The sequence below is a fragment of the Oncorhynchus nerka genome, linkage group LG3 (genome assembly GCF_034236695.1).
Source record: "Oncorhynchus nerka isolate Pitt River linkage group LG3, Oner_Uvic_2.0, whole genome shotgun sequence".
Taxonomy (NCBI): domain Eukaryota; kingdom Metazoa; phylum Chordata; class Actinopteri; order Salmoniformes; family Salmonidae; genus Oncorhynchus; species Oncorhynchus nerka.
Window position 1 is genome coordinate 62,654,314 of NC_088398.1, and position 16,565 is coordinate 62,670,878.

The 16,565-nt window shown below is 44.4% G+C and overlaps 1 protein-coding gene across 1 annotated transcript in view; it reads left to right on the plus strand.

Moving 5' to 3' along the window:
- Positions 1 to 16,565, plus strand: part of LOC115112060 (zinc finger MYM-type protein 2-like) — a 39,635-nt gene that overhangs the window by 6,930 nt on the left and 16,140 nt on the right. The window contains 5 exon segments of the mRNA XM_029638767.2: positions 9,746 to 10,255; positions 10,258 to 10,629; positions 10,774 to 11,062; positions 11,145 to 11,307; positions 14,319 to 14,531. Coding sequence (XP_029494627.2) covers positions 9,772 to 10,255; positions 10,258 to 10,629; positions 10,774 to 11,062; positions 11,145 to 11,307; positions 14,319 to 14,531 — 1,521 coding nt within the window. The 5' untranslated portion in view covers positions 9,746 to 9,771.

The window sequence follows — 16,565 nt, forward strand, 5'->3', positions numbered from 1 at the left end:
GAGCATGGAGGCGCTACCAAGAACAGGCCAGTACATCAGGAGACGTGGAGGAGGCCGTAGGAGGGCAACAACCCAGCAGCAGGACCGCTACCTCCGCCTTTGTGCAAGGAGGAGCACTGCCAGAGCCCTGCAAAATGACCTCCAGCAGGCCACAAATGTGCATGTGTCTGCTCAAACGGTCAGAAACAGACTCCATGAGGGTGGTATGAGGGCCCGACTTCCACAGGTGGGGGTTGTGCTTACAGCCCAACACCGTGCAGGACGTTTGGCATTTGCCAGAGAACACCAAGATTGGCAAATTCGCCACTGGCGCCCTGTGCTCTTCACAGATGAAAGCAGGTTCACACTGAGCACATGTGACAGTCTGGAGACGCCGTGGAGAACGTTCTGCTGCCTGCAACATCCTCCAGCATGACCGGTTTGGCGGTGGTCAGTCATGGTGTGGGGTGGCATTTCTTTGGGGGGCCGCACAGCCCTCCATGTGCTCGCCAGAGGTAGCCTGACTGCCATTAGGTACCGAGATGAGATCCCCAGACCCCTTGTGAGACCATATGCTGATGCGGTTGGCCCTGGGTTCCTCCTAATGCAAGACAATGCTAGACCTCATGTGGCTGGAGTGTGTCAGCAGTTCCTGCAAGAGGAAGGCATTGATGCTATGGACTGGCCCGCCCGTTCCCCAGACCTGAATCCAATTGAGCACATCTGGGACATCATGTCTCGCTCCATCCACCAACGCCACGTTGCACCACAGACTGTCCAGGAGTTGGCGGATGCTTTAGTCCAGGTCTGGGAGGAGATCCCTCAGGAGACCATCCGCCACCTCATCAGGAGCATGCCTAGGCGTTGTAGGGAGGTCATACAGGCACGTGGAGGCCACACACACCACTGAGCTTCATTTTGACTTGTTTTAAGGTCATTACATCCAAGTTGGATCAGCCTGTAGTGTGGTTTTCCACTTTAATTTTGAGTGTGACTCCAAATCCAGACCTCCATGGGTTGATACATTTGATTTCCATTGATCATTTTTGTGTGATTTTTTTATTTTTTTGTCAGCACATTCAACTATGTAAAGAAAAAAGTATTTAATAAAAATATTTAATTCATTCAGATCTAGGATGTGTTATTTTAGTGTTCCCTTTATTTTTTTGAGCAGTGTATTTAAAAAAAACTTTGTCAGAAATACATGGCCAGTATTGAAGAGAGGAGAATCCTAGCCAATTTTGAGCACTTGCCAGACTGTTTTACAACCGGACTAGTATCCAGTATTGGTTTCATCAACTGCGTGTTGTCCATTTGCAGTTATACAGGAGTGTGGTAGAAAGATATTTTAGGACATCAGACTAGAGGTCGACCGATTATGATTTTTCCCCGCCGATACCGATTATTGGAGGACAAAACACAGATACCGATTAATCGGACGATTTTGAACATTTATTTGTAATACAGACAATTACAACAATACTGAATGAACACTTATTTTAACTTAATATAATACATAAATAAAATCAATTTAGCCTCAAATAAATAATCAAACATGTTCAGTTTGGTTTAAATAATGCAAAAACAAAGTGTTGGAGAAGAAAGTAAAAGTGCAATATGTGCCATGTAAGAAAGCAAATGTTTAAGTTCATTGCTCAGAACATGAGAACATATGAAAGCTGGTGGTTCCTTTTAACATGAGTCTTGAATATTCCCAGGTAAGAAGTTTTAGGTTGTTGTTATTATAGGACTATTTCTCTCTATACCATTTGTATTTCATATACCTTTGACTATTGGATGTTCTTATAGGAACTTTAGTATTGCCAGTGTAACAGTATAGCTTCCGTACCACTCCTCGCTCCTACCTGGGCTCGAACCAGGAACACAATGACAACAGCCACCCTCGAAGCAGCGTTACCCATGCAGAGCAAGGGGAACAACTACTCCAAGTCTCAGAGTGACATTTGAAACGCTATTAGCGTGCACCCCGCTTACTGGCTAGCCATTTCACATCACATCGTTACACCAGCCTAATCTCGGGAGTTGATAGGCTTGAAGTCATAAACAGCAGAGCTGCTGGCAAAATGCACGAAAGTGCAGTTTGAATGAATGCTTATGAGCCTGCTGGTTCCTACCATCGCTCAGTCAGACTGCTCTATCAAATCATAGACTTAATTATAACATAATAACACACAGAAATGCGAGCCATAGGTCATTAATATGGTCGAATCTGGAAACTCATCTCGAAAAACAAGACTTTTATTATTTTTGGTGAAATACAGAACCGTTCCGTATTTTATCTTAACGGGTGGCATCCATCAGTCTAAATATTCCTGTTACATTGCACAACCTTCAATGTTATGTCATAATTACGTAAAATTCTGGCAAATTAGTTCGCAATGATCCAGGCGGCCCAAACTGTTGCATATACCCTGACTCTGCGTGCAATGAACGCAAGAGAAGTGACACTATTTCACCTGGTTAATATTGCCTGCTAACCTGGATTTCTTTTAGCTAAATATGCAGGTTTAAAAATATATACTTCTGTGTATTGATTTTAAGAACGGCATTGGTGTTTATGGTTAGGTACACGTTGGAGCAACGACAGTCCTTTTTCGCACTGCATTGATTATATGCAACGCAGGACACGCTAGATAAACTAGTAATATCATCAACCATGTGTAGTTATAACTAGTAATTATGATTGATTGATTGTTTTTTATAAGATAAGTCTAATGCTAGCTAGCATCTTACCTTGGCTTCTTACTGCATTCGCGTAACAGGCAGGCTCCTCGTGGAGTGCAATGAGAGGCAGGTGGTTAGAGCGTTGGACTAGTTAACTGTAAGGTTGCAAGATTGAATCCCGGAGCTGACAAGGTAAAAATCTGTCGTTCTTCCCCTGAACAAGGCAGTTAACCCACCGTTCCTAGGCCAGCATTGTAAATAAGAATGTGTTCTTAACTGACTTGCCTCCAAAAATACCGATTTCCGATTGTTATGAAAACTTGAAATCGGCCCTAATTAATCGGCCGTTCCGATTAATCGGTCGACCTCTAGTTAATATCGAGCCCTGACGTTGCAACTACAATCAGTTGCAGTCTACAATCATAATTTATTTAGTGGACTGGATTATGCACTGCGTATACAAAACATTAAGAAAGCCTGCTTTTTCCATGACATAGTCTGACCAGAGGAATCCAGGTGAACGCTATGATTCCTTATTGATGTCACTTGTTAAATCCACTTCAATCAGTGTAGATGAAGGGGAGGAGACGAGTTAAAGAAGGATTTTTAAGCCATGAGACAATTGAGAGATGGATTATGTCTTGCCCATTCACCCATTCAGATACAGAACATGTAAGTGCCTTTGAAGGGGGAATGGTGGCCAGGCACACCGTTTTTTTTTTCCCCTTTTTCTCCCCAATTTCGTGGTATCCAATTGTTTTTAGTAGCTACGATCTTGTCTCATCGCTACAACTCCCGTACGGGCTCGGGAGAGACGAAGGTTGAAAGTCATGCGTCCTCCAATACACAACCCAACCAAGCCACACTGCTTCTTAACACAGTGCCATCCAACCCGAAAGCCAGCTGCACTGGCTGCATGTGTCGGAGGAAACACCGTGCAACTGCGCCCGGCCCGCCACAGGAGTCGCTGGTGCGCGATGAGACAAGAATTTCCCTTCCGGCCAAACCCTCCCTAACCCGGACGACGCTAGGCCAATTGTGCGTCGCCCCACGGACCTCCCGGTCGTGGCCGGTTACGACAGAGCCTGGGTGCGAACCCAGGGTCTCTGGTGGCACAGCTGGCGCTGCAGTACAGCGCTCTTAACAACTGTGCCACCCGGGAGGCCCCCAGGCACACCGGTTTTTGTCAAGAACTGCAACAATTTCCCATGTGTATCAAGACTGGTCCACCACCCAAAGGACTTCCAGCCAACTTGAAACAACTGTGGGAAGCATTGGAGTCAACATGAGCCAGGATCCCAATGGAACGTTTGACACCTTGTGGAGTCCATGCCCCAACGAATGGAGGCTGTTGTGAGGGCAAAAGGGCCGTGTGAAACTCCGTATTAGGAAGGTTTTTCCTAATATTTGGTATACTCTGTACATGGACCCAAACTGGAGAATGAGTGTAGCCAGGTAGTGCTGCATTTCTCCTCCGGGTTTGGCACCTAGTGCCTCGTACTGAACGTGACCCTGATGTCTACAGAGTAAAACCAACCTCCATGGTATTCTCCTGATCATTACGGCTCAGTAACCAAAGGTGCTGCATCTCTTGGCAACAGAGTTGGTACAGGTGGACAAGGGGCGAGGAGAGAGACAGTTGAGACTGAAGTGCGACCGATATGAGATTTTTGGGACCCATACTGATTTTTAGGGAGGCTAAAGTTACCGATATATCTACCGATATATGTTTTTTTAGAGGTGGAATGAAAAACCAACCTTTTTTTAAAGGCCCCCCCCTTCAGAGGAAGTTGCTGCCACTATTTCGACCTAATTCCTTTCCTAGTGCAGAAATGCTCATTTAGTTCCACCCTCGGAACACGGACAGACATATGGCTCCTTATAAATATTGATTAATCGGGCGTACACATCTCCACCTTGCAACATGTGCACAGCCCATGCGGTCTCTGACAGCCCGCACTCCGTGATTTGTAAACAAACCCAACAGCCAGGCTCAGGGAAGCTTAGCTATGGAGCACAGCACTGTTAAACTGTTAATGGTAACGTTAGCTACGACATGGTGAATGACAATCCACTCTCCTCCTCCCTCGTCTGCAACGGAATTTAATGATCAAGGATGAATACAGAGTTTAGCAGTAATACTGGAGTTTTACCAGCAAAGCTAGAGGTTAGCTAACCTAGCTACTCCCTGGACTAAAAAAGCTAGCTAACTACCGGTAACTATTAGCAACTGTGGATAATTGGTTACAAAGCAGCAGCGCCCCTTGCATTAAGGCGTTCGAAAAATATATATCGTTTATTAGGTACACCCATCTAATACCTGGTTGGAACCCCCTTTACCCCCGGAACAGCCTGAATTCTTTGGACATGGATTCTATAAGGTGTTGGAAATGTTCCACAGGGATGTTGGTCCATGCTGATGCGATGGCATCACAAAGTTGCGATGGCATCATGCTGAGAACAGCCCGTTCCATCTCATCCCAAAGATGCTCTATTGGGTTTGGTCAGCAACAATGTGCAGATACGCTATGGCGTTCATTCATTGCTTAATTGGTATCAAGGGACCTAACGTGCCAGGTAAACATTCCCCACACCAGTGCACCACCACCACCAGCCTGTACTGTTGACACCAGGCAGGATGGGTCCATGGACTCATGCTGCTTACGCCAAATCCTGACTCTGCTGTCAGCATGATGCAACAGGGACCGGGATTCGTCGGCTCAGGCAATGTTTTTCCACTCGTCTATTGTCCAGTGTTGGTGAAGCCGCTTCTCCTTGTTTTTAGCTGATAGGAGTGGAACCCGGTATGGTCGTCTGCTGCAATAGCCCATACTTGACAAGGATCGACGAGTTGTGTGTTCCGTGATGCCGTTCTGCACACCACTGTTATACTGTGCCATTATTTTGTATGTTTGTGGCCTGCCTGTTAGCTTGCATGATTTTAGTTGGTTATGTAAACATCATTAGAACAGGCATTGAATGATAAACAGAACAAAACGTGGTACCATTTCAGTGATATTTTTCAAAAACAATTTAATCCACATCCTCACTTGGTCAGTATTACAATATTGCTGCTTGCTCAGCCCCTGTCCTAGGTCTGCATCACACAGCCCGGGAGGACTCAGTCCTGTAAGACACATGATACACATATAGTCTGGTCCATACATTACCCACTGTGCACATAAACACCTGGGTCAAGCCACCCATGATTGTCCAGTCTTGTTGTTGTCCTGACTCTACCTTACTTGACCTTGGTGGTGTATGGATTTTAGCAGGGTTGGGCAATCATGCACAATGACCTGATTTGCATTTTTTGGGAGAGAGAATCCTCTCTTCTGGGCGTGTGTGAGCTATGATGTTATTTTCAGTGGCAGGCCTGCACTCTGGACAAACTTCAGTGAGGCTGTTGACTCCTGAAACACAGACACAAAGGTGGAGTTAGTGAAAAGTCACATAGTCTGTCAGTCATGGATCAATGTATAGCCTAAGTTCTATGAGCTTGACAATGACATACTCAAGCATTCTCTGTGGAGAGGAAGGTGTCTGGCCATTTTAACTTTATTTAACTAGGCAAGTCAGTTAAGAACAAATTGTTATTTACAATGATGGCCTAAGAACAGTGGGTTAACTGCCTTGTTCAGGGGCAGAACAACAGACTTTTACCTTGTCAGCTCAGGGATTCGATTTAGCCACCTTTCGGTTACTGGCCCAACACTCTAACCACTAGGCTACTTGCCGCCCCATGGTTTCACTTCTGTGGCCATGCATAGCAGAGGGGGGTTGGGGATGGGACATAGGCAGCAACAATATTAGTTCTCACATTTTGGTGGCTGTTGGAATGTTATTCTTCTAAACACAGAAGTGCAACATTGCGGGATTAACTAATTTCACCAGCTATATACACTAGAGGTCGACCGATTATGATTTTTCAGCGCCGATACCGATTATTGGAGGACAAAAGGCCGATACCGATTAATCGGCTGATTTAAAATAAAAATAAAAACATATATATATATATATATATATATAAATAAGTTGTATTTGTAATAATGACAATTACAACAATACTGAATTAACACTTATGTTAACTTAATATAATACATCAATAAAACGAATTTAGCCTCAAGTAGATAATGAAACATGTTCAATTTGGTTTAAATAATGCAAAAACAAAGTGTTGGAGAAGAACATAAAAGTGCAATATGTGCTATGTAGGAAAGCTAACGTTTCAGTTTCTTGCTCAGAACATGAGAACATATGAAAGCTGGTGGTTCCTTTTAACATGAGTCTTCAATATTCCAGATAAGAAGTTTTAGGTTGTAGTTATTATAGGACTATTTCCCTCTATACCATTTGTATTTCATTAACCTTTGACTATTGGATGTTCTTATAGGCACTTTGGTATTGCCAGTGTAACAGTATAGCTTCCGTCCCTCTCCTCGCTCCTCCCTGGGCTCAAACCAGCAACACAACGACAACAGCCACCACATCGAAGCAGCATTACCCATGCAGAGCAAGGGAAACAACCACCCCAAGGCTCAGAGGGAGTGAAGTTTGAAACGCTATTAGTGCGCGCTAACTAGCCAGCCATTTCACTTCGGTCACACCAGCCTCATCTCGGGAGTCGATAAACAGCGCAATGCTTGACGCACAACAAAGAGCTGCTGGCAAAACACACGAAAGCTCTGTTTGAATTCATGTTTACGCGCCTGCTTCTGCCTACCACCGCTCAGTCAGATACTTAGATACTTGTATGCTTGTATGCTCAGTTAGATTATATGCAACACAGGACACGCTAGATAATATCTAGTAATATCATCAACCATGTGTAGTTAACTAGTGATTATGATTGATTGTTTTTTTTTAATGCTAGCTAGCAACTTACCTTGGCTTACTGCAGTTGCGTAACAGGTAGTCTCCTTGTGGAGTGCAACGAGAGAGAGGCAGGTCGTTATTGCGATGGACTAGTTAACTGTAAGGTTGCAAGATTGTATCCCCCGAGCTGACAATGTGAAAATCTGTCTTTCTGCCCCTGAACGAGGCAGTTAACCTACCGTTCCTAGGCTGTCATTGAAAATAAGAATGTGTTCTTAACCGACTTGCCCAGTTAAATAAAGATGAAATAAAGGTGTAAAAAAAAAAATGGCGCCCAAAAATACCGATTTCCGATTGTTATGAAAACTCTAAATCGGCCCTAATTAATCGGCCATTCCGATTAATCGGTCGACCTCTAATATACACCCAATCTCTCATATTCGATAGCAAGCTAGCTTGCTAATTAAAACAATTATGTTTTGTCCTTACAACTTTACCTGAACTGTAGTTTTTATATTACTTTGCAGTATTTTGTGTCACATTGGCCAGCAAGCACACATTCCCTTTTGATAGCTATGTTTATTACTCTGGAGACAACTTGCAGTTTTAGAGAGAGCTTCGTGTTTTGTAACATGAAAACGGTGTAGTCGCGTTAGTACTGGTAAAGCAGTGATTTACTCGGTGCCTTCAGAAAGTATTCACACCCACCCCTTGAGTTTTTCCACATTTTGTTGTGTTACAGCCAGAATATAAAATTAGATTTTTTTTCTTCTCACTGGCCTACATACAATACCCCATAATGTCAGTGGAATTATGTTTTTAGAAATGTTTACAAATTAATGAAAAATGAAAAGCTGAAATGTCAGTGCAATATTTTACTTTGTGGGGGGTCGATAAATATTCAACACCTTTGTTTTGGCAAGCCTAAATAAATTCAGGAGTAAACATTTGCTAAAGTCATATAATAAGTTGCATGGATTCACTCTGTGTGCAATAATAATGTTTAACAATTATATATATCTTTTTTTGTGTTTTACCCTCTTCTTCTCCCCAATTTGATCTCGTCTCATCGCTGCATCTCCCCAACGGGTTTGGGAGGCGAAGGTCGAGTCATGTGCCCCCTGAAACATGACCCGCCGAACCGCGCTTCTTAACACCTGCCTGCTTAACCCGGAAGCCAGCCAATTGTGCTCCACCCTATGGGACTCCCGATCACAGCCAGTTGTGATACAGCCCAGGATCGAACCCGGGTCTGTAGTGACACTTCTAGCACTGCAATGCAGTGCCTTAGACCGCTGCCCCACTCGGGAGGCCCCCTTAACTTGATTTTTTAATGACTGCCTAATTTCTGTATCCCACACATACAATTAAGGTCCCTCAGTCGAGCAGTGAATTTCAAGCACAGATTCAACCACAAAGACCAGGGAGGTTTTCCAATGCCTCGCAAAGAAGGGCATCTATTGGTAGATGGGGGAAAAACAAACATTGAATATACCTTTGAGCATGGTGAAGTTATTAATTACACTTTGGATGGTGTATCAATACACCCAGTCACTACAAAGATGCAGGCGTCCTTCCTAACTCAGTTGCCGGAGAGGAAGAAAACCGCTCAGGGATTTCACATTGAGGCCAATGGTGATTTTTAAATAGTTACAGAGTTTAATGGCTGTGATAGGAGAAAACTGAGCATGGATCAACAACATTGTAGTTACTCCACAATACTAACCTAATTGACAGAGTGAAAAGAAGGAAGCCTGTACAGAATAAAAATCTATATTTTTAATGTCACTAAAGTAAAACCGAGAAAAATGTCCTTTATGTCCTGAATACAAAGCGTTATGTTTGGAGCAAATCCAACACAACCCATCACAGACTACTGTAGATATTTTCAGGCATGGTGGTGGCTGCATCGTGATATGGGTATGCTTGTCATCGGCAAGGACTAGGGAGAATAGAGCTAAGCACAGGCAAAATCCTAGAGGAAAACATGGTCCCGTCTGCTTTCCACCAGACACTGGGAGACAAATTCACCTTTCAGCAGGACAATAACCGAAAACACAAATATGCACACAAATATTACCTGGGTTTTACCTGAGCTCGTTAATGATTATTTTGTAATCAACCAGGTAGCCTAAACAGAGGTTGGCAGTGTTCCTATTTCTTCACATACATACAGCTTGTACCTGGGATACCTGCACTCAACATGTTTATCATGGACTAGGCTTATGGTAGGTTAGTCCTAATAACGTGTGCTGTGTTTGTGTAGGTGCAGGACAGGTGGTAGCAGCCTAAATGATGGATGGGGAATTGGAGCCCAAGCCTGGGGTAGTGGAGGGGAGCACAACCCCAGCCCCAGAAGAGGAACCCATGGACACAGACACCACTCGCTCCTCAGAGAAAACCACACCCCCCACTGGATCCCAGGCTCCCGTCACCACGGTAACAGAGGAACCCTCCAGGGTTCCGGAGAACAATGACAATGATGATGATGTGGTGCTGGTGGAAGAGGCCCCATCTCCCTCAGGGAAACAGCCCCCCACCCCCTCTGCTACTCCCCCTTCCCATGCTGGCACCCCCGCAGACTGCATTGAGCCCCGCCCCTCAGAAACCGAAACCACGGCAACGGTAAACATGACAACCGCCACAGCAGCAGCAGCCCCCTTCAAAAAAAACAGTCCACCTGCCACCTCATCAGCACCATCCACAGAGCCCATCGTCATCGACGATGAGGAGGATCCCGGGCACAGAGGCTCTTTACTGGCCACAGCCGGAGGCCCTCTTCGTACAGCGGCGGTATCCTGAGCAGCACGGAGCCGGACTCTGAGATAAAGATTGGCAACGTCACAACGCTGGGGCCCTCTGCCATCGCCACGGCTGCTACAGCAGCCGATCCAGTGGCAGAGCCTGAGAGGGACATGAATCTGATGATCACCAGTGTGACGTCCCTGCAAGGCGGGGTGGGGGTAGGGGGGTCGGGTGTAGCGGAGAAGGGCTTGCAGATTAGCAGCACCTTCAGTCTGAACCCTGAGGCCCGGAGCTCCATCAGCACTACCAGGCTCCCGGCCACTTTCAACCCTGGCAGGGTCAGCAACACCTCCACCACTAGTCAGCCTGTACAGAACGGAGACACAGGAACCCACCAGAGGCCTGGTAGTAAACACAAAGGCATATGGTTTTAACACTATTGTGCTGAACCATTCTATGCTGTTTTACAGCTTCTTTTCACATTGCACCTGTTATGTTGTTTCTTCAGGTCTGCTAAACTTTGTTTGTTTGTGTTTTTTCTCTCCACAGATTCGTGGATATCCCAGTCGGCCTCGTTCCCACGGAACCAGAAACAGACTGGGGTGGACTCTCCGTCGCCAACCGCCTCTCTGCCCAAACCGCCCGGCCCCTCCCCCTCTGGCTCCCAGAACCCCCCTCGCACTGTCAAAGTGACCTGCGCCAATTGTAAGAAGCCTCTGAAAAAAGGCCAGACGGCCTACCAGCGGAAAGGATCCACTCACCTGTTCTGTTCCACCACCTGCCTCTCTGCCTTCTCACACAAACCCACCCCCAAGAAGAGCTGCACCATGTGCAAAAAGTAAGAAGAAGAGTCGCTGTGTGTGTTGATATATCAAATTTTCTACTTTATTTCTATGTGTGTATTAACGTGTGTCTTCCAGGGACATCACTACAATGAAGGGCACGATAGTGGCACAGGTGGACTCCAGTGAGTCGTTCCAGGAGTTCTGCAGTACAGGCTGTCTGGGAGCCTACGAGAACAAACAGAACCCACCCAAGTCCTCTCTCAAAACCAAGTGCACTGTGTGCGGAAAGCTCACTGAGGTCAGTGCAACACACTACACCAGGGATGGGCAACTTTGATGGGAGTGGGGGCCACAGAAAATCTGCGTACCCCCCCACCACATTGCGAGCAAAACATTTTAGCAGCCCCTCTCTTGACAGCGGAGAGAACATTTTTATGTTTTAGAGTTAATATTTTAGAGTTAATATAATATCTGAGTGAGACTGTCTAACAAAATGAATGGGGTCCCCGGGAATTTTACCATGATTACTTAGATTAGGGATGGTCAAATTTGATGGGGGCGGGGGCCACAAAAAACCTGATCTCATTAGGGGCCGCAGTGGCTCGCAGCGGCTCGCAGCAGGGTTTTCGTTGGCCGGTAATAGCTGGCCTTCTTCTCTGGGAGAAGAATAAAACATTTAGAAAACATATACTTAATTGTTTGAAATCTGAAATGTTATTATATATATTATAAGGTATGTCTTACCTTGCTTCAAAGTAGCCCAGCCAAAATCAGACCATATCCGAGGAGGCTATTCTTTTATACGAACTTTCTTTCATTGTCCTGTAGCTGAAGGCACAATCCTAGTCATATTAGCAACCAATGCTAGTTGTTGCATATTAGATCTCCCCTCTTTAAAATGTTCTAACGGATTGCATGTGCAGTGCCCTTTTGACACAGTGTGCCAGTGGCCATCGAAGGTGAGCATTTGCCCACTGAGTCGGTTACGATGCCGAACTGCAGTCAGACATCTGTGGCATTGTGTTGTGTGACAAAACTGCACATTTTAGACTGGCCTTTTATTGTCCCCTGCACAAGGTGCACCTGTGTAATGAGCATTCTGTTTAATCAGCTTCTTGATATGCTACACCTGTCAGCTGGATGGATTATATTGGCAAAGGAGAAATGCTCACTAACAGGGATGTAAACAAATTTGTACACCGCATTTAAGAAAAAAAAGCTTTTAAAATGCATGGAACATTTCTGGGATCTTTTATTTCAACTCATGAAACATGGGACCAACACTTCAAATCAAAACACATTTTATTTGTCACTTGCGTCGAATGCAACCTTACAGTTATATGCTTACTTACAAGCCCTAAACCAACAATGCAGTTAAAAAAAAAAAGTGCTAAGAAAGTATTGACTAAAATAAACTGAAGTAAAAAAGTAACTAAATAAAAAACAAGAAAAATAACTAATAATTAAGGAGCAACAATAAAATAACAGTAGTGAGGCTATATACAGGGGGTACTGGTACAGAGTCAATGTGCACAGGTTAGTTGAGGTAATTATGGTAAGTTGTAGTGGTAAAGTGACTATGCATGGATAATAAACAGAGAGTAGCAGCAGCGAAAAAATGGGGCGGGACAATGCTAATAGTCCAGGTAGCCATTTGATTAGCTGTTCAGGAGTCTTATGGCTTGGGGGTAGAAGCTTTTAAGAAACTTTTTGGACCTAGAATTGGCACTCCGGTACCGCTTGCCGTGCGGTAACAGAGAGAACAATCTATGACTAGGGTAGCTGGAGTCTTTGACCATTTCTAGGGCCTTCCTCTGACACCGCCTGGTATAGAGGTCCTGGATGGCAGGACCTCTAGGATGTACTGGGCTGTATGCACTACCCCCTGTAGTGCCTTGCGGTCCGAGGCCGAGCAGTTGCCATACCAGGCGGTGATGCAACCAGTCAGGATGGTTCAGCTGTAGAACTTTTTGAGGATCTGAGCACCCATGCCAAATCTTTTCCATCTCCTAAGGGGGAATAGGCATTGTCGTGCCCTCTTCACAACTGTCTTGGTGTGTTTGGACCATGATAGTTTGATGGTGATGTGGACACCAAGGAACTTAAAGCTCTCAACCTACTCCACTACAGCCCCGTTGATGAGAATGGGGACGTGCTTGGTCCTCCTTTTCCTGTAGTCCATGTTGAGTTTATATTTTTGTTCAGTGTATATGTAATTAAAAGTCGCATTAAAGTCTGGCACCTCACTCCTGTCAGCACCGGTCTGGACATTACAAACTGTAGCCAATACACATAGGCTATCACCTAGACTTTGACATGTAGGCAAATTATTTATGTACATTTACATGCACTTTTTTGTTTTTCTAAACAGCTTGTGGTTTTCAAATCAATTGAATTGGCTATTTTGGTTAATGGCCTTGGTGCCCTAGCAGATGGCCTTGGTGCCTTAGCAGATGGCCTTGGTGCCTTAGCAGATGGCCTTGGTGCCTTAGCAGATGGCCTTGGTGCCGTAGCAGATGGCCTTGGTGCCGTAGCAGATGGCCTTGGTGCCCTAGCAGATGGCCTTGGTGCCCTAGCAGATGGCCTTGGTGCCGTAGCAGATGGCCTTGGTGCCCTGGCAGATGGCCTTGGTGCCCTGGCAGACGGCCTTGGTGCCCTGGCAGACGGCCTTGGTGCCCTGGCAGATGCCTTGGTGCCCTAGCAGATGGCATTGGTGCCCTAGCAGATGGCCTTGGTAGGCTGGCAGATTTAGGCACCTCTTGAAGGCCAAATGGCCTTGCCATTTGGCACACCCTTAAGAAAAACTACTGATTCACAACCAAATGTTGAAATTGCACCTTGTGTATTCTACTATTCTAACACTCAACAGTAAGTTGAGACACTGACTGAGTTCCTAAAAATAAAAAATACACTTTTTTTTGTAGGGGTGGAAATTGATCCATAGGCCTAAAAAAGGGGGCCCATCAATGTCTTAGATCAAAAGAAGTGGGTAGGGGTCGATTTGGACAGAGTATATTCCACTCACTCTCCCTCCAACATGGCTGCCGACGGCACAGTTTCTCATCCACTGTGTATGTCCAAGCCTTGAGTCTGGTGTCCATGGTTACTGCATGGAAAACAGTTGGCATCAAAATGGAGGGTGGTTCCCATCTGACCATGGAACAGTTTATAAACAACCACAACAACATCAGCCAGCCACCAGCTAGAATCTCACACCGATCTCACCCATTGCCTGTGTATTCATTCAATATGATTGAATTTTCACACGTTATTATAAATCATTCTTTCTATTCCTTTTCCTCATATCAGATCCGCCATGAGGTGAGCTTCAAGACGGTCACCCATAAAATATGCAGCGATGCCTGTTTCAACCGTTACCGCATGGCCAACGGGCTCATCGTGAACTGCTGTGAGCAGTGTGGTGAATACCTGCCCAGCCGCGCCACTGCTAACCACTTTCTCATCATTGACGGCAAGCAGAAACGCTTCTGCTGCCAGAACTGTATGCAGGATTACAAGCAGGTAAAAGCCAGTCAGAACTGTATCAGGGATTACAAGCAGGTAACAGCCAGTCAGAACTGTATCAGGGATTACAAGCAGGTAACTGCTAGAATGTATCAGGGATTACAAGCACATAACAGACAGTCAGAAGTATATCAGGGATTACAAACAGGTAAGACAGTCAGAACTGTATGCTGGATTACAAACAGGTAACCACTAGAATGTATCAGGGATTAGAAGCACATAACAGACAGTCAGAACTGTATCAGGGATTACAAGCAGGTAACAGCCAGTCAGAACTGTATCAGGGATTAAAAGCAGGTAACAGCCAGTCAGAAGTATATCAGGGATTAAAAGCAGGTAACAGCCAGTCAGAAGTGTATCAGGGATTACAAGCAGGTAACAGCCAGTCATAACTGTATCAGGGATTACAAGCAGGTAACAGCCAGTCAGAACTGTATGCAGGATTACAAGCAGGTAACAGCCAGTCAGAACTGTATCAGGGATTACAAGCAGGTAACAGCCAGTCAGAACTGTATGCAGGATTACAAGCAGGTAACAGCCAGTCAGAACTGTATCAGGGATTACAAGCAGGTAATAGATAGAATATGTCAGGGACTACAAGCACATAACAGAGAGTCAGAACTTTAGAAATGCTGATGATCCAGATACACAAATAGCCTAAAGATGGCCAGTTATATTGCTTCTTTTATCAGGACAACAGTTTTCAACTGTGCTAACATAATTGCAAAAGGGTTTTCTAATGATCAATTAGCCTTTTAAAATGATCAACTTGGATTAGTTTACACAACGTGCCAATGGAACACAGGAGTGATGGTTGGAGATAATGGGCCTCTGTATGCCTATGTAGATATTCCATAAAAAAATCACTGTTTCCAGTTACAATAGTCATTTACAACATTAACAATGTCTACACTGTATTTCTAATCAATTTTGATGTTATTTTAATGGACATTTTTTTTTGCTTTTCTTTCAAAAATAAGGACATTTCTAAGTGACCCCAAACTTTTGAACAGTAGTGTATATATATGTGTTATCCATCTACACACAATACCCCATAATGACAGAGTGAAAACATGCTTAATATTTTTTTGCAAATGTATTGCAGATGAAATACAGAAATATCTAATTTACATAAGTATTCACACCCCTGAGTCAATACTTTGTAGAAGCACCTTTGGCGGTGATTACAGCTGTGAGTCTTTCTGGGTAAGTTCCTTAAAACCTTTCAAAACCTGGATTGTGCAACATTTGCCCATTATTATTTTCAAAATTCTTCAAGCTCTGTCAAATTGGTTGTTGATCATTGCTCGACAACCATTTTCAGGTTTTGACATATATTTTAAAGTAGATTTAAGAGTCAACTCTAACTCGGCCACTCAGGAACATTCACTGTCTTCGTGGTAAGCAACTCCAGTGTAGATTTGACATTGTGTTTTAGTTTATTGTCCTGCTGAAAGGTTAATTAATCTCCCAGTGTCTGGTGGAAAGCAGACTGAACAAGGTATTCCTCTAGGATTTTGCCTGTGCTGAGCTCCATTCCTTTTATTTTTTATCCTGAAAATCTACCCAGTCCTAAACGATGACAAGCATACCCATAAGATGATGCAGTCACCACTATGCTTGGAAATATGGAGAGTGGTACTCAGTAATGTGTTGTATTGGATTTGCCCCAAACATAACGCTTTGTATTCAGGACAAAAAGTTAATTGCTTTGCCACATTTCTTTGCAGTATTACTTTAGTGCATTGTTGCAAACATGATGTATGTTTTGGAATATTTTTTATTCTGTACAGGCTTCCTTCATTCATTCTGTCAATTAGGTCAGTTTCGTGGCTTAACTACGTTGTTGGTCCATCCTCAGTTTTCTCCTATCACAGCCATTAAACTCTGTAACTGTTTTAAAGTCACAATTGGCCTCATGGTGAATTCCCTGAGCGGTTTCCTTCTTATCCAGCAACTAAGTTAGGAAGGACACCTGCCACTTTTTAGTGGCTGGGTGTATTGATGCATCATCCAAAGTGTAATGAATAA